This window comes from Passer domesticus, chromosome 3 (assembly GCF_036417665.1).
Source record: "Passer domesticus isolate bPasDom1 chromosome 3, bPasDom1.hap1, whole genome shotgun sequence".
Taxonomy (NCBI): Eukaryota; Metazoa; Chordata; class Aves; order Passeriformes; family Passeridae; genus Passer; species Passer domesticus.
The window spans coordinates 108782647-108802126 of record NC_087476.1 but is presented as its reverse complement, the minus strand read 5'-3'; the positions used below and the strand labels follow the sequence as shown (position 1 = coordinate 108802126).

The 19480-nt window shown below is 39.9% G+C and overlaps 1 protein-coding gene across 4 annotated transcripts in view; it reads right to left on the bottom strand.

Moving 5' to 3' along the window:
- Window positions 1-19480, bottom strand: part of VPS54 (VPS54 subunit of GARP complex) — a 47760-nt gene that overhangs the window by 17515 nt on the left and 10765 nt on the right. For 2 of the 4 annotated variants that reach the window (XM_064414959.1, XM_064414960.1), the window contains 9 exons: window positions 18753-18831; window positions 16082-16116; window positions 14627-14758; window positions 11802-12187; window positions 7372-7498; window positions 6221-6328; window positions 3830-3885; window positions 2247-2343; window positions 1470-1807 (listed from right to left, as the gene is read on the bottom strand). In XM_064414959.1, coding sequence (XP_064271029.1) covers window positions 1470-1807; window positions 2247-2343; window positions 3830-3885; window positions 6221-6328; window positions 7372-7498; window positions 11802-12187; window positions 14627-14758; window positions 16082-16116; window positions 18753-18831 — 1358 coding nt within the window. Of the gene's footprint in view, window positions 1-1469; window positions 1808-2246; window positions 2344-3829; window positions 3886-6220; window positions 6329-7371; window positions 7499-11801; window positions 12188-14626; window positions 14759-16081; window positions 16117-18752; window positions 18832-19480 lie in introns of those variants that run through there. The other 2 variants (XM_064414961.1, XM_064414962.1) reach the window with 2 other exon arrangements.

Below are 19480 nucleotides of genomic sequence, written 5' to 3'. Positions count from 1 at the left end.
AATAGATACTCTGCACTCCCCACAGCCTTAATCTACAGGCTGTCTTCTATTACCTCTTTAGACTACAGGTTCTTAAGGTGGTGCTTTTTAAGAGTTGTCTACTGCATGAGTTGTCCACTGTTCTGAGGCCAGCACTCAGCACAGCTCTGCTGCTCATGGCTCATGCCATTAGTGAAGATCACAATCTTCTGGGCCAGCCCAGAAGGACTGACAGCACGACAGAAGAGAACTCGGGACACTACAGAGCAGCAACTGGGCCAACACTGCTCTGTGTTTTTTTATTAGCCTGCTCCAAACACAAATGCAAACAAAACCAGAAGAGTGATGAAGTAAGTTCATTTTACAACAAAGTTATGCAACCAGCCTCAGAAACAACTGTGCTCCTCAGAAGCTCCAGCTGGATGGTGTATTTTTGGCAAACTTGGCAAAGTGCTCCAGACTAGTTTGAATCCAACCCCTTTCCCTTTTCCCTGCTCTTCCATGTAACCCTGGACTCCTCCTCACATTTAATTTCTCCTCCAGCACACGACAGATGATCAGATCAGACATACAAAGGCCTGTGTTTTATGCACAGCATATTTCTTTTAAATCTATCTCCTTCAGCCAGCATTGTCACTTGGTGGGGAAGGTCTCTATCAGAACTAGCAGCTGTTTCAACACATAAGCACAGATACTCAAGGATCCAGCAGCAAAAGCAGGCCACTTCTCTTCCATCTCTCAGCAGGGTAAGAAGGAATATTTCAGTTTTGCTTCACATAACACATGCTGGCTTTTGAAGTGGGTCATGCCCAAGTCCCACACACATTATGCCTGGCTCTTTTCAAAAGATAGCTCTGACTTGCAGCCACAAGTAAGGGGTGCATAAAAGGATGCCAGAAGGCTGGAACTCTGGAGACTGGAGCACCTCAGGGCAGCACTGCCTATGTAACCAAAGCACTGAGATGGACTTGTTTATTTATTTATGCAAGTCAAATAGGTGATGACAAACAGAAGAATTTTCTCTAGAATTTATCAAGGTGTATTCCACGAAGCCATCTTAAAAAAAACAAGCAAACAAACAAACAAAACAAAACCACCCAGGAATAATAACCACAGGGAACATGGACAGGGAACAGAAATGCCTCTGCCTGCTAAAGACATGACAAACAATCTGTCTTTCAGGGACTCACATCTCTCCTGCTCCCTAGACAAGTGGCCTCCCCAAAAAAACTAATGGAGAAGGGGCTGTTTTCTGGAAGAAGTGACATAAATCAGTCCCTGTACCTCTACATATGGAGGTGAAAAAAAAGGCAAATATAACAGTGCACTCAGATGGCAGTCTCTAGGGGGAGAGCCACTACACTTCACCTACCTAAAAAGCACATTCCTCCAAAGTCATTTTTGTACTGTGTGACCAGAAACAACCGCCTGCACCTCACCCCTCGTTCCGGCCACGCTGCCAGGCGGAGACAGGCAGGGTGTTCACTCACATCATCTCTACTCCTCCTGGAGTGACAGAAGAGGACGTGTGCTCCTTGCTGGACGAGGAGTCGGTGGTGCACTCGGGCTCTGAGACAGAGTCACTGCTGCAGGGCTCGCTGTTGGGAGAGGTGTTCCTTTGGGAGGCCGAGTCGGCTGCCGCGGCCGGGAGCTCCCCGTCGCCGAAGGCGTCGCTGATGAACATCCCCTCGTGGGTCAGGTAGGCCACCTCGCTGTCCACCATGCTCTCCTTAGCAGAGTTCTTCTGTAATGTGTCTTCCAGGTCTCTGGTTTTTTGGTTCTTGTCTAGAACCAAGAAAACCACGCTACGGATAGTATTTAACGTTGCCTAGAATGAAATATAAGTTTTATTACAAAAAAACACCCCAAAACCCAGTGCCACAAGCTTGTGCTAGAAAGATATTTTCTTTGTTGTGTAATTAGTATTTAGAGGCAGACCCATTTGTCTGATGGCAACCAATATCTGATGTTTCTGAGACAGGTGAAAGAAACCTCATTTGGAGCAATCTAACACGTACAAAAGCCCTGTTCTAATCCCTAGCAGCTTAGAAGAGAAGTAATAGAGAAAAAGAGGTATTATCTCTTTGTCACTGCTCTCTTTGTTAGCACTAATCATTTTTGCACTGGATGCCAATATGCACATCTCCTTTCAATCAGGAGTTTGAACTTTACAAGCAAAACCAACATCTTAAGACTTCAGATGGAAAAGCAACTTCATTCCCTTTCATGCTGAATTGTATGAAGTTCTTTGTAGATGAATGTCTTACCTTTACTCTCTTGAGGAAGATAGTGAATTTTGAAAAAATATTCTTCAGTAAATCAAACCACTGAGGAAAATTCATCATCCTCATCTGGTCTGCAAGCCTAAAAAAAGAGCAGTATTCAGCAAACAGCAATTGTTTGCTGGCCATGATGCCTACTGGCACATACAGAAAAAGAAAACATGCCTTAAATAGAATTGCAAATATAAGGAAAACTGTGTAGACTTTTACCTGGCAAGCAACAAACACCACCTGAACAACAGTCATGATCAACACAATGCAAGTGGATAGGGGAAGGAAGGTTATAGGATTAGATCATACTATCAGAAAATTAAAACTTCACATTTACCCTTTAGTTCTTTCCAGGGCATAATGTTCCCTTCCCCTGCATAAGGAAGTGTTACCAACAAGGGACAGGGTTAATAACATTTTCACAAACCATGTGTGAGGAAAAAAAAAACCAACAAAAAAACCTACATGAAAATACTTTTCTCGTGTTAAAAAGCTGTGTCATTAAGCCCATTTAAAGGCTCTATTTGCAAGGCATTGCAATGAGACTTCTGCAATTAAAATACAAGTCAGCAGTTTGTGGCAAGAGGGCAGAAAAATCATTGACAGAACAAAAATTAAACGCTGTAATATACTGTTAGGACCCAAGAGCAGAAGACTAAACACTAGAGAATGGTGACCAAATATCCAGTGTGTAAAAATGACCCTGTGCCCAGTCATTTCCCAATCTGGGTATGAATTCCATGCAGGTTTTGCAACTCACTTTGCTTTATCAGCTGGACTATTTTTATTATCTTGGGGTAACATTTTGCTGAGTCAAGTGAATCACAAAGCCACAAAAAAAACAGAAGCTGGCAGGGGCCCCTGGAGCTGGGGCCTCTGGAGCTGCCTTGGCCAAGCCCTGCTCAAGGCAGGTCCAACCACACAGGGCTGCTCTGGGTCAGTCAAAGGCTGATCATGTCCCAGAACACAGATTCCACAGCTTCTCTGGGCCTGTGTTCCAGTGCTTGACCGGCCTGCTAGGGAACAGATTCTCCTTATGATTCAACTGGAATTCCTCATATTCCACACTGTGCCCACTGCCCTCAGGGCAAACTGAGAGGAGTCTGGCTCCACCTCCATCTCTGCTCTGGCTTTGGCCTTTGATGGGCTTGCTGAGGTTCCTGATGGACCATTTCTAGGGCTAGAGTTGCCTGGTCTCCTCTCTGGATAGCTCCTGTTCTTGACTACGGGGAACTCAAACTCATGACATGTTTTAATACAAAGTCCCCGATTATGGCAACAGGGAATGCTTTCAATAGAGATGTATTCAAGAGATATATGCTTCATGTAGTGAGATTCACAGAATTTCAGTATTTATTTCAAAGGTAAATTTAAGGTAACATTAGAACATGAATGAGAAGTAAAAATCCACTCAGAGGTGGACAGAAGCAGAGTCTTAAGAAGCAAGAGAAGAATAGTCCTTAATTATAGGGAAATCTAAGCAAAAATTAGAACAATAAATTTATCTATGCTAAAAATCATACTATCCCCACCCACCAGCACCACAAAAAAAAAAAAAAATCTGGCTGCATACTTACTTAACAACCACTTCTGTGTCTATTTCTTCTATCTGCGATACCGTATTAACCACACACTGTCAAATTTTAAGGGGGGGAAAAGAAAACAAAACAAAAAAAGATCTTAGCTTCTTTCTAACCACTGCTGAGTGTCATAACAAACACATTAATCCTCAAGTTAAATAAGGAAAAGTAAAATAAGAAAAGAAAGAGATACTTGTATCACTTAACAACTTGTTTCTCTAAAAACACACAAAAAAAAAACAAACCAAAAAACAATCAAACCCCCCCCCCCCCCCCCCCAAAAAAAACAAACCAAAAGAAACCACCCAAAGCAACTGGTGCATACAAAACTGGCCAGCTTCTTCAGGTCTCCAGTACAATCAATTTTCATTCCAAACACATCTACAGTTCTACAGCCATTTCATTAATCTCTTTTCCCATTACTTGTAAGCCCATGGTACAAATCAACTCCACTCAGACTGAAAAAAGGCTTTTCTCCCAAATGCCAGTCAATAAACTGAACAAATGAGTAGCAGAGTGTGAACTCATCTTGCCTTTAAGCAAGTTTGTACAATCCCAGTGGTGACTGAGGGCTGCCATCTCAAGCTGCACAGGTTTTACCTCAGTTCTGAGCAGTAGTGGTCAGTACAGAACCTTGTTCTTGTACTATGCCGTGTGCTCAGTGCTTACCAACCTCTGCTCTTACACTTGCCTGGCAACAAAATCCCACTAAAATTCACTGACCAAAACAGCCCTGCAATGCATTTGAAGAGGAAGCACATTTGAGGTGTGGCAAGAAAAGAGTTTCCTTTATTAAGGAAAAGTACCCCTAAGAGTTGAGACAATGGGCTACCATACAAAAGCATTGCACAAACCACACAGGAATTACACAAATCCTGCCTATTTTCCTTATTGAACAGAAATTTACACTGGAATTTGATTAAACATTGTCTACTATTAACCAGAGGGGAAACCTGAAAAACCCAACTTAAATTTCCCAGAATGGGAAAAGCATTTTGAGACTGAGAATGATCAGAAAAATAGGGATGCTACCTGTCTATTATATGATCAAACAAAGAATCTGAAGGGAAAAAAAAGTCTCCTAATGACTGCTGATACAGGCAAGTGAAAAGCCAGTGGAGACTGCCAGGCAATGAACAGCTTTATCCTGGTGTTATTCATTAATTCCTTTCTTTTTTTAATTTACTAGCAATATGGGCCTATCCACCTTGTACAACCAGACCAACAGAACCATGGGGCTGCAATGTGAAAGGGATTGGAACAGCCAAGTCTGGCTTAAAACAAAAACCTTCTAATAACTGCATTAATACCAAATCCAAACTTTTAAAAACTAGGTTCCCAACCCAGCTCACAATGTAGCTGTGAACTGCAGACTATCCTATGAGGACAGGAGATGCCCAACTCAGCATCCCAGCCTTTGAGATACAAATCAGAGAGAGTTCATAGGTGATCTTTAGAGTTATGCTGATGTACTATCTCTAGGAAAAAAAAACCCCATTCTTACACAGTATTCTTACATATGTGGGAAAACAAGCAAGAGGAGTAAAACTGAAAGTACCACACACACCACCTAAGTTCAGCCTGAGATCTGTTTCCAAACAGAAGTCATTATGTGCCTCTCCAAATTAGTCAATGTATTTCCTCCAAAGCAAGAATCTGAATTTTGTTCAATTATTGATTTTAGCTCATTTTATCAATAAGGTTTTTTGGCTTGAAATACTCTGCCCTAAATGGCAAACCACCACATCAATGCAAAAAAGGATTTGGGGCTTAAATTAAGTTTTTTTTTTTTAAAGGTAAGCACTTCTACCTTCTCTATTACTTCACCTTGCTCTCTCAGAAACAGGCAAGGATATTTTCCAACCTTTTATCATGTGCCTATGCTAGGCCTGTGTTAACATTAAGGCAAGAAATATTTTCTGTACCATTTGCAGGGAATTCATTTGTTTAAACTGGCAAGCTCTTCGATTCTCTTTTATGTGTTTACACCAAGAACTCCAGGGTTTTGCTTTACAGTGTGTTGGGAAGGAGAGGTTTTTAGTTTTAGTGGTTTTGGAGTGTTTGTTTTGTTGTGGGTTTTTAATGAAATGTAGTGCTATGACACAACTCTACTATTTCAGAGAGCCACGTGTTAAGAGAAAGGGAAGTTCACAACAATGTTAATTTTACACAGAAAACAGGGAGCTTGTGTTACCTACACCTTCCAAAGTTATTCTGTAAAGACCTCTGTGCTTCAGGGATCCCTTAAGTGCCTGCAAGCTCAGCTGCTCTAACTGAGAGACCATCAGCCACCAAAAAACTTCATCAGAACTGTTATTAATGACTAAAAAAATTACTTGCAAGGGGTAGAGAAAAGCTTGTAAGGTACATCAGAAATGTTTGTCTTACCTGTTTAATTATATTCTTTGCAGTAGTAATCATTTCATCTCCATATATTTCATAAAAATTTAGCTTCCTTTGTTTTAGAAGTCCAAATACTAGAGATACAAGTCTCTCCTATCAAGAAAAAAGAAAATTTAAAAAAAGACACATGAAAAATATCAAGGATATCAAGGTGAAGACAAGAAACAATTTTAAGAAATTGCATAGCAGTAAGAAAGTTCATGTATCAAGCACACAGTGAACAGCATTTAGGTCAATCCAATTCCTCCAGACTAATGCCAAACTTTGCCCATACAAAAAAAGGTCCCTGTGGCAATACCAGCTGAGTCTCTTCCTCCCACCCCTTTTCCTGCCAATTCCTCAATTGGGCTCATTCACAAGTGCTTAAACCTGTGGATATTTCTAACCATGAGTGAGTTTCCTGATCGTGAGCAAGACTGACACCAAGCACAGCCCTAGTGTGAGGCTGGCAGCACAGAGGGCAAGGAACCACAGGGCAGAAAGGGGAGCACTGCAGTGTTACTGCCAACCACTACATCTCATTAAATGAATTAAACAAGGCTGAACAGGTCATAGGCTCTAGCAATTAATAAAGAGCCCTACAAGCAAAATCCAGAAAAATGTTTTCTGGGCTAGAAAGCAACCACAATAGCCTAATCTTTGTGTGTTTATCATCTTCAGAGGAATGAGGAATATATATCTATATATACTGTGAATGAAGCATGCATTCAGGGCAAGCATATGCTTGGTATAAGCACCCATAAAAGCATGGGGAGACACAATGAGAACAACATGCAAATATCAGCTTTCATTGCAAAAGTTAATGTTTACAACCAAGTCCATGAGAGTCCATGTTCTTTTCCACTTACATGCTTAGGTTCATGAAGTGAACTCAGTATACATTTAATGACAGAAAAGAGAACTGATTATTTAAAAAAAAATAAAGTGGACCTGGATTGCAGTTCGGAATTTAATTAGAATTATTTAATCTTATCAAGCACAAAAATAAATGGGTGGGGAGAGGTGTGCATGAGAAGATAAATAGTCTAAAATTATAGTGTTGCTACTAGAGACCTGAGTGAATTAGTTGGCGCTAATTATGCATGTTAAAGATGCAAACATATTCATGAGACAGTTTATTTCAATAAACGACATACCTCTTCTAGAATTTGGCAATCATCTTCTAGGGGTCTATTTAAATCATTGCGAGCATAAGTTGAAAACTCTGCAATCATCATTTTATCTATCAGCTTTTCCAGTTCACAAAGCTGTGAGCCAAGATGCCTAAGAAAAACAGCCATTGAGATATGAGCTAAATAATCAACCTGAAAACGAATCATTAGTTCACAGTTGAAGAAAATAACCATCCAGCAGAAAATTTCCATGCAATCAACGCTGGCTTAATGGGAGGCTCCAATCTTTCACTCCTCAGAGCAGCTGAAATCATGCATTTTTCAGAGGCACTGTCACCTTACACCAAAACATATGGGCTTGAATATTGATAGAAGATAAAATTGGGAAGTAGGGGCTTTTTTCTTTTTTCGGAAGGTGCCAATTACCTCTCTGCCCAAAGAGGTGAACCAGAACTAAGAATACTCACTGCTTGCCAGCATAAAGGTGTTAAAAAGAAGGAATACTTCTTTTGCTTGTCGAGTTCCTCAGATCACCAGTTCTAATTCAAACATTTGAGCTTTTGATGTGATCACAGATTAAATTCACATGACAGGATGGCTTTCAGAGAACACACAGGAGTTTTTAAATTTGTCATTTTTTATGCTACTCTAAATGAAAAATATTTTTCCCACGTATGGGAGATTTAGACCATATTTTGCAGACTGTTGTCATACAGAACCACAAGGGAATTTCTCACATCAGAAATGTCAACCACCCTTTAAAAGTGTGAACTTCAGAGATGTCAAACGCTTCAGGCTTTTCAACTTCCACTAACAGCTGGGAACAAGTATCAGTAAAAAGCAGACTGCCTTTTCTTTAACAAAAACAAACCCAGACACTTGACAAATGAGAATTAAGTGGAGCTGTGATATTTTAGATAAGCCTAGATACAAAATGGGGGGGATGAACATGACTTTCATTCAGTGCTGGTGTAGCTGGATTCTTTGCTGTCATAACTTATGACTCCTCCTTGCAGAAACCCCCATAGCCAGCACTGAGCTGAAGTCCAGGAATCTTCCTGGATCTGAGCTGAGTGGATTAATTTATTTATTTTAATTTCAAGATGACCAGGGATGTACCTGCTTTTGAAATTGTTCAATAATTCACTGGAATGAACGGAGCAGACATAGTTAAAATATCTAATTTAAACAAAAATAGCCTGTAGAAAATCCAAGCCAGTTGCACCATGGGCATTTCAGAACAAACACAACAGGAAAACACCCCAAAGATTATAATAACTGGAGTTGCAAAACTGACTGCAGGACTAGGAGCCACAACACAAAGGCTCTTACTGAGGTAAGCATGAAGATGCTCCTTGGTACATTATTTCTGCACCTGTGCTGAACTGCACTGAAACACAGCAAAAGCTGTCCTCTCAAAACTCAGCTATGGAAACATCCAACAACAGCTCCCAGCACCTGCCCCCAACACTTTGTCCAAGAGGTTCTAGTCCCTAGCAGGCACAAAAATCCCTCCAATCTGAAACATTCAGGAACAAGTCAAACCTTAATTCACACTCCACAAAACCACTTTGGTAATTATCTCTTAACAGGTACCACTCACACATCAGATCCTTTCAATGAATACTGAATATGACAACTCTATTATGGAAAATGATGACTTCAGGGTAAAGCTTCTTTTAAAATACACAAATGAGAACTATTTTTCTATGCATCAACTATGAAATATATATATTCAAAATATATGTTTTCAAAAATATAAATAAAATAATAAATATATAATAAAATATATCTATTCAAAATACTGTAAAAGTGTGTTTTGCCAGCATACCTGTGGGAAAAAAACCCCAAAACACAAAACCAAACCACACACCCCCCCAAACAAACAAAATCACTGTATCTCCATCACCCCAACAAGGACTGTGAAAACAATGCAGAAAGTGTTTTCACAGATTTTTAAGTTAGTTAACACATCAGCTTTCTCTTGTAAAATTAAAAGGGTGAACTTGAAAAAGCTAGAGCTCTAAAACTTTAATTCTATACTATAGTAGCAAGCAGTTACAACTGACACATATCATTAGTGACATTAACCCAGACTAAAGAAACCAATGTATTACTTCACACAACCTTTATGATTTTTTCATTTTTTGCTACAACTAGAAACAAGCTACATTTTTTTCTGCAAACAGTATGTCAAGGGAAAAAATTGATTATTTGAATAGCTTTCTTGCTGCTTTATATTGAATGATTCTGACATGACTCAATTGAAAACACCAAATTTTACAAGCTGCCGTGGCAACACTAAAACAAGACTTTGGGAGGTTTTTTTTAACATATATTTAGTAAAAAAACCCAGTAATTATTTATAAAATGTGTTATTGCTTGAGAAGTATCTTGTTAAAATGAGTATTTAACTCATTTGACAACTGCATCATTCTTGCTCAGAATAAAGCAAGAAGATACCTTTGCTATTTATTGGGAAAAGCTGAATATGTGCTTGTCACCATTTTTTCAGAAACACAACATTCTACTGAGAAGTTTTATCGAGATTTCCATCTTTCCACTCCACATTATTTCTTCACAAAAGCTATATACACAGGCCACTGTGAGATTTGGAAAGTGCTGGGCTTCTCAACTGCACTTGCATTTCTGGTGGGGTACATGACTGAGGTAGCTCATAACCCACCTCTGTGAGCCTTTACTGTCCAAAGCAGAGAGGACATTTCCCACACACATCACTGTCTGTAACTACCAAAACAACCAGCTAAGCTTCACTCATAGAAATTATTCTTTATGGACAAGATGATTATCTAAATATGTTCCACACCTGAGGGTAATTTTGAAAAAATGGCACATTCTTGGGACATCATGTCCATCAATGACAAGAGAATGGCACTCTCTGCTGACAGGGCACACAGGTTACCCAGCTGCAAAACACAGCTGATTCTGAGTGAGGCTGTCACAGGGCTGTAAAACTGCACTGACTTGTCACCAAGGTCAATACAAAGGTGACTTGGTAAGGGCTGTGCACCAGAATCAAGTGGTTGATAGCAGGAACGCTAAAGAGGACAAACTGCACTGAGGCACCTGAAGAGAGACAAGTTACACTTTTGAGATGGTCTGTTTCTAGGTTTTTTAGCAAAAACACTTAACAGCAACTTTACCCCAATAATCTATTACCTCTTTAATTTTTTTTTCCATTTTTAATACTTTTTCTAGGACATTTTCCTGAAATCTTTTCTACATAATTTTTTTTTCCAAACTAGCTACAAGATGTGTTAGGAACCTGACAGAAAAGATGGACAAGAGCAGTAGCTATATAAAGTTCTGAACATTCATGTTGCAGGTACTGAGCAGCAATCATGCTTCCATTATGCAAGCTGTGGACCACTGGGCTACAGGAACCACATAACCTCTAAACAAAACACCCCTCACCCAGCATCCACAGAAATCTTAGCACACAGCTCCTCAGCTGGCTGATGCAAGCCTTGGAGCTGACTTTAGCATACACTGCTTCTGCCAGCATCATGCCACAATGGCAGCTTTGCATGCACCACTTTTAAAGTATCTATATCTTATGACAGCTTATTTTACATCAGGTAGAAGGATTCTACTCTGTTAATATTCCTGCATGTTGCTTTAACAACTCCAGCCCAGGTCAGCCACCAAAGACACAGGCCCAAGGACCCTTCCCTGGGGTGCTGCCTGCAGGAGGATTGCAGCCCCCCAGGTGTGTAGTTATGTTATTTTAAGAAAAATCCTTTGCTAGGATTTTTCTCTTATTTTAACTGAGAAGCCTCAGAAAATAAATGTAAACAATTAACTATCTGCTACTGTGGAATGCAACAGGTGCATCTGTGATTGGTGCATGTTAGTTGTTTCTAATTAATGGCCCATCACAGTCAGCTGGCTTGGACTCTGGGAGTCACCAGCTTTTGTTATCATTCCTCTCCTATCCTTTCTAGCCTTCTGATAAACCTTTCTCTCTATTCTTTTTGTATAGTTTTAGTATAGCATTTTTAATATAATATATATCATAATATAATAAATCAACCTTCTAAAACATAGAGTCAAATTTCTCCTCTCCTCCCTTGTCCTAGCACCCTCAAACACAACCATACAGGTGGAAAACACCTCTCAGCTACAAGCCATGCAAGATCAAAGTCCAGCCACAGCTTTGCTCTCATCTCTGCACCCCTAAAACATCTGTAAACCAGAACAGAGGACAAAGCATTTACATGTCAAAAGTTCATCCGACTCCAAAAAAACCCCACCCCCTCTCTGGCAAAGGCATTAGTCACTCTGCTTATGCCACACTTACATTTTATACCTTCTGTATTAGGTCCTCTAAGAATGAATGAACAAAAGTGGAACAAATCCCTTCAGCCAACACAATGTGCTCAACACATTCCAGCTCTGCTTGCATTTTATGTATTTCCTACACGGTTACCTACCGGAAACTGTGAATACCTTGAAGCTCTTGCTGTAACACCTCTTGTGTTGTTGCTATTAAGTCCAAAGCTCCAACATACTCTGAAGTGGAGAGCAGCAACTGTACTGTGGGCTGTGTTTGGTGTACAGTAGACATTAACTTCAGTTTATTGTATGCTTTTATACAGTTATTTCTGGTGAGTGACAGTCTTAAAACTCGAAGGGATCCTTCACACATTACTTTATCAATTTTAGAGATTTTCTCTCTAAGCAATTTTACAGCCTGGGAGGTTTTCCTGAGGTAGTCCTGCAACTCATGCTGAGAGGTCATTGCATGAAAAAATGCTTCTGAACGGAGAGAAATCTGATGAGCAATATTGACTTCCACGATGTCCAGATAATGGCTCAGCTGGGAAGAGGAGGGAAGAGGAAAAACCAACATTACTGTTATGACCTGAAAGCTTTATCACCATGCAAATACACTTTCAGAGTATTTGTCTCATTCTATCATGAGGAAATTTTGCTAATAAAAGCTAAATCCCTTTGGCATTGTGGTTTAGCAACTTTTTAAATTAACTCAAAATCACTGTGGGAAGACTGATTTGATGCCTTTCCTGCTTGAAAATAAGAAGTCAAAAAAGCAAATAAATCTAAAATACCCAAAGTTTTGTACCACATGGTTGCACACTGGCCACAGAATATGGACAGTAACCAGGAGACAGCTCTGGATAGTGGCTTGCAAGCAACAGTATATATATGCAGATAAGCTATGAAATTTGGGTCACTGAAGCTGCTCAAGGTGCAGCCACTATATTTAATGACACACCACTGAAAGGGCTCTGCTTCTTTAAAAAGCTGTAGTAGCTTCTTTGTACAAAAATCTCCAGGGTATCTCGGGCTGCAGTTGTACTTTTGCCAACAAGCTGGAATTAGGACTAAATCTATTTCCTGTATGCTGGCACTGTGGGATTCCCAGAGACAGAGTACACCTACATGTTCAGAACCTGAAATTCAAATTCCCTATGTCAAACAGTTACCAGACCACTGTGCTGGTCTGATTCTTTCACTGTAATAGCTCTGTGTTTTGGCTTAAGCTGAATATGCAAACTCAAAGGACTGAGGCTTTAGGATGCTCATCTGAATGTTAATACTCAGATGACCTGGTTTCTCAGAGGTGCCAAGCATTCAAACTTCCTGCTGAATTCCAAAAGGCCAACCAGAGATGGAAAGGAAATCAGCTGCAGAATGTCTCCTTCTTGGAGTTATTTTCATACTGCTTCCCATGGATACACTAGGGATTTATACAATATACAAACCCACCTTTTTTGTTCACATCTAATTTAATCAGAGGATCCTCCACCAACCAGCTGTGACACACCTAGCCACAGGGAAAGCCAAGACAGACTCTGACACAGGGATCAGAGAAAGGGCTATTACAAACAATTATTTATGTGATTGTACCAACTAGATGCCCCAGGTCCTTTAACTATGCTAAACAAGATAGAACAAACAGAGAAAACAGCACCTGCCTCAAAAAGCTTACAGTCCCAATGCAGGAAAACACAGGGGAGGAAGTAAAGAAGAAAACACCATGAGAAAATTTTTGAAATAGATCAACAGTAGTCCAAAAGATCTTGCTTAATACAAGATTTTCAAAATCCTGTTGGAAAATGGTGCCTGGAGCTAGGGACAATTATGGCAGCGGGGTGCATATTTACATGTGGTAAGTGTAAACCTCGTGCTGTTCAGAGGCTTTAAAAAGTAAAATAACAAATGTAGGCTCATTTCATGTGAAGCAGTGTTTTCACTCCTCTGCATCAGTGAGGGCTCTGGGTCTGCTTCAACACAAGTCCTTTCTGAGTGTCCATGCTGCTTCCAGGCACATTTTAGGAATTTCACAGCATATGCCAGACACTGCTTTTTCATTTTCAGACAGCAACTGCCCCAAAAAACTCCAAAGAAACCTTCCTCCAACTTTAGATGTGGAGGACAACCTAAAATACCTTTGAGTTAGCCTGCAGCAGAGCCTGTCACTTCTTCCTGAGTTGGCAGGAGAGCAGGAAGACTAATTTCCAGAAGTTTGAAAACAGCTTCCAGACACTCTCATGCAATTTTTTCCTAAGGTACCTCATTTTTTCCTAATGTACCTCACTACTCAGATTTTCTAAAAGCATTTTATTGGCATTTGTACTTTACAGATGACTCAGTATGAGATTTTCTATATTATGACTACATAACTAGCAAAAAAAGATAAAAACAACCAAGATGAGACTTCTCTTTCCAATATGAAAGAAACCGCACTGCTTTCATGGTCTTCTTTGTGAAGTGCAAAAACAGATCAGTGCAGACAACAACAAAAGTAAGAGGAATCTCCTAAAACACAAACACCATAGGATGTAGTATTGCTTTTAGCATAGAAACCACAATGCCTTGAATCTGAAATTTTCCTGAGATGTAGTCTGATACAGTGTACATACAACCTGTGCAATCCAGCTTTCCGTTCTCACGGAACTGCTCTTCCTCCCTAGAAAACTACTCCACACCCCTGAAGTTCTCCATACACAGCTGTTTCAGTAAGTTACAGCTGTCATGAAAAGCCAGTTGTTACATCATACACAGATTCTTTTTTTTCCCAGATTTGACAGATTTACTGAGAAGGGAAAAAGAAGTTCTCTTTCAGTAGGATGCTTCCTGCATGATTTACTAACAATCTGCGGCCTGATGTAAAATGAGAGATAGCAAAGCCCACAATGATGTCTCAAGAAACACTACACAGTAGCAGCCATGGAGTTCCTGTGCAGTATCCACCAGCACTGATGGATAACCATAACTTGTGTCAAAGTTGTACCTTTTCTTGAAGTAACTTGGAGGAAGCTGCATCACGATTTCCTTTTCCACCAGCGGTACTAAAATGAGACCATGGTAAAACGGCATTAAATGTTAAGGAATCTTCCAAGGCAAAATCTGGTTTCATAAAAATCTGAAACAGAAAAAAAAAGAAATAAATGTGCCTCACTCACCCCTATATTTTTTGCCCCAGTTAAACACATTTCTTTTCTCATTAAGCTAACAGAGACCTTATTTGATGATTTCAACATCCAAATTTTCATTTATCCAGGCAAACAAATTAATTCCAGACCTTACAACCAATGTACTTTAAAAGCCTGTGTGATCTGACAAAGTCATATCCTCCTGAAAGTGGAAGTCACAGCTCCAAAGTTACATACGGATTCCACCATGTGAGATGACCCAAACACCCTGAGTGTGTAAACATCGGCAGCTCTGAAGTGCAGGTGGGCCCTCTCAAGGATCTGAGCAAAGCTTCTTCACTAACAAGGGCATCCTGCTGCAGATCTGCTCATTCCTGGGGCCACAGCTCCCCCCCAGGCTGATCATCCAGCTGGCTGTCAGGGTGCAGCAAGTGCTCCCTGGGAGGGAGCAGAGCCTCAAGCTGACATCCTTTAGGCAGGATGTAGCAACTGTGCTGGGCACAGGAAGAGTCAGTAACATGTAACATTAACCACACCTCCTGGAGAACTATTCATCTAAAATTCTCTCTGGTAACATTATTTATACTTGAAAAAAACCTTGAGCTTACAGGCAGGCAGTAGAACCCTCTTGCTTTTATTTATGAAGTGTAATTTTAAAAGGTTCAATGCAGACTGCAGCATCACACCACTCAAGCATTCTTGTTTCCTGGACTAAACACTGCAGTGACAGCTACTCAAGTTGCAGCCTACACAACTGGCATAGAGATGCTGACCTCATATAAATACTCTGACTTCTTACTGTACCTATAAAAACATTATTCAGACTAAAATGGAATCTGGAGCTGTGTCTTTTGTCAACCTGACACAAAAATCCACATCATGTATGTTCCGTGCTTACATGCTAGAGAGCTCTGATCAAGGATTCAAGTAGTTAAACCTAATGCTGAGCTGCACACTAGGCAATATTCAAGCTTTTCTCAAACTCTTCACAAAGGGAAGTTTTCCTTTTCTCCTAGACTGGCTAATTCTGCTCAGCTCTGAGGTCTTAACTTCATTTATTTAAAAATTAATAAAATAATGGTATTTGTATTATACTTTAAGAGAAAAAACTGAGACCATGAAAACAGTAAGAAAAAAACCCAAACAAAGCAAATAATCCTTAGTCTTTAAATTCTGAGCACTACGGATCCTCTTGAGAAACAACTCAAGTCTTCAGTGAGGACAAAATTTCTACAAAGAACAGAGTACATGCATATATCCAACACTTCATGTGAGACAGCCTTACAACAGCTCCAAGTCCACAGAAGCCATACCTTAGGTACTTGTTCCAGATCTGTCCTGGATTTATCTAAAATTAAACAAAACACAGGTAGTCATTAATGAGCAAACAATAGGAAATTCCCTTGAACAAGTGCATCCCATGAGGAAGTTTTCAAGACAATGATGCCATGCTCCTCACAGAGTGGGAACAGGCTTACAAATTGAAATGAAACTTTCTGACTAAACATGAAAAGAGTCTTGATGACATGAGGATAGTCAAGCATTGGAGCAGGCTGCCCAGAAGGGCTGGGTACTTTGGAGATTTTCTGGATATATATTTGTAGATATTTTCTGGAGACTTCTATTTTTCTTGGTAAAGCTTTGAATGGCTTGGTCTGACCTCACAGCTGAACTGGCTTTGAGATGGCAGTTGCAGTAAAGGCCTTCTGAAGCCCCTGCCAACCTGAAATACTCTGATTCCTTGAAGTACTCTTTTGTCCTTTGCAGTTCAGGTCTCATGCCCAGACTACTCAAGGGAGCTTGCACTTGGCTGCTTTGGCAGTGTCAGTGTTTGTCATACAAAGCAATCCACTTAGCACTTCACATTCATTAGTGCACTGGCAAGGGCCAGTAAAAGCTCCTTCTAACATCATCCCAGTTTTAGTGCTTCAGACTAAAGCTGCCCATATAATCACTTTTGCACAGCACTTGGAGCTTGGATGCACAAAGACTGACAAGAAGGATGAACAAGGGCTTGGGCCAGAGTCCCAAGCACTGACCAAGCAGCACAGCAGCACTAATTCCCATGGAGTATGTTGACCTGACAATTGCAGAGGGTGAGAGAACTGAGCTGGGAAAAGAGTTAATTCATTATATCCCAGCAGAACTTGAAGAAAAGGCAAATTCAGACTTTTGAGGTTCAGCCAAAATCCCCTGTCCCACCCTTACTCATTACTTTAGTGGGCATTATGAAGAGGAGGCACACTGGAGGACAAAAAGTTGAGGAATTTAAAAGCAACAGGCCCATATCTCTGCTGGACAGTCTGCACAACCCTGACAAACATGGCAAGTGCAACCGCAGCATCAGCTCCCATACTGCTCTCTTTGGTTTTTACTTCATTTGTCTCTTATTTTATTTGTATCAAAGTACAAAAAGCAACCTCGGAATCATCCTGCTGCCCTCAGCCTTTGGACAGACCATTTCTTACAGGAGTGAAAGGCTAAATCTTGTGGGATGGAGTTAGAGGAAGACAGGAAACAATAACAGCAGAATTTATAGAAAATTCAGCTTATAGAAGCTTTAGTCTACCAAATGATGCTTCTACTGAGAACTGTCCAGCTACACAAGGAGCTCCCAGTTACTTTGGTGACAGTAACTTTTTCTTTTTAAAAACACTCAATAGTCTTTTAAGATGGATTAAGGTAAGACTGAAGAAGGCACTTTAATTTTGCAGTATGCAGCACAGATAGACTCATTCTGGAACAGCTATTCCAAAGTAACACCAATAAAGAGAAACCCTGCAGAAGGGTTTCCTTTTGCACAGGAGAGGAGGAAGAAACAACTTAATCAGAAGGAGTAAAATACTGAATCCTTTTTGCTGTATTACCTGTAGACATTGATATAGATAAGACTTACGAAAGAGATTGATAAACAAAGCTTTTTATGCTAATGCTTTTGAGAAAGTAAATTAAAATAAATAATAAAAACTTCCTCCAAGTTATGAGTGTTTCTTTTATATATATATTTTTCTCTTTTTAAATTTTTTTTATTTGCCCTTTGCCTTCCTTCCTGTCTGGTTTCCTATTAGTTAAACTACTTCCATGAAGTGCTGAAATTCAGCCTTCACACGCAGGTTTGAGCTCCCCAGTGCAAGGCAGACCTAGACATACTGGAATGAATCATGTCAAGAGCCATGGAGATGATTAAGAAACAGGGAGGAGAGACTGTTTAGACTGGAAAATCCCAGGGAAGGTCAATGTGCTTCAAGATCTGATGAGGGGGTGCAAAGAACACAAAGCTGTTTTTTCTCAGTGGTGCCCAGTGCCAGGACAGGAGGCAATGGGCAGAAACTGATACATGAAAGATTTCATTTGAACACAAGGAAGTATTTTTACTGTGAAGGTGGTAAAACACGGAAACAGGTTGTCCAGACAGATTGTGTCATTTCCATCTATGAGATTCACAACCCAACTGGACATTGTCCTCCCACAGGTGGCCCTGGCTTGAGCAGATGGTCTAGACTAGATCATCTTGAGATATAATTTCCCACCTCAGCCACGATATGACTCTCATGGCAGATACAGGACTTGCACTGCAGTTCTCCACTGAGAAGCCAATAGGTGATACAAATTTGATGCAACAGTTTCAATGGATCTTTAAATAAAAAAGCAGTTAAAGAAAACACTGCCAGGGCCACAACAACCTGTCACAAATCCAAACATGCCAAGAAAAAGTTTAAAAGCAGGCATCACTAACGTTTTGACCTACAAAATGTCAACAGTGGTCATGAACACCTCTCAGCCTACCACATCTGAGTTTTCAATTCTTGTTTCAAAGAAATCATCAGCTATTGTTGTACATTAAGATCTCAAGCAAGAAACAGAGACAATTAGTATATTATAGAATCAATGATGAGTAACAACATAACACTTGCTACTGATGTTATAACATACTGATACAAAAAGACACCACTTTTTAATAACTAAAGGAGGCTTTGACTGTACCGTGAGTGTGTAATAGTGTCCTGTCAAAGGAATCTTTAGGAGTACAAATATTCTTGCACCTTTCATGAACCTTCTCTCTCTGTAGAAGAGAAAAAACATTAAAGAATTATTCTGATTAAAACCCAGATTTTTTTTCACTTGAAGCAAAACATTCAATGAAACACAACTAAATTACGCAAAATAATTCTGGCAAGTTCACAGTATTTTCCTTCAGACGAAGTTTGTCCAGGTGAAAGGTATTAAAAACTTCAACCTATATGGATGTGTTGGTTTTTTCCTGTATCTTTACATCTCAAGAGAAAATGAACACAGAAGTTATTGAGGAGGTGTAATAACTTCTCTACATAATGATATACAATCATAGATCAACTGTAATTACATATACAAACACTTATTTGCTGACTAATCCAGGAAGCACACTAACACACAAAGAATCCTTTTTCATTGCTAAATCAAATTGGATGAAAATAGAAATTACTTGCACATATTACTAATGAGTACCTTGCTGAAACCACATATCTTGTTTCATCATGCTGAGCTTCAAATTTTAAACACCACCAGAGACCATTGTGATGATAAATTACGTTTCTAAAGAATACCAATGTTAACTAGATTTCTGCAAGAAGCTACATCACAGCTCAGGTCCCAGTTTCAAAACCTTCATTTAGCAGTCACTGCATGAAGTACTAATTTTAAAGGATGAAATTTTAAAACATTTTAAATGCTGA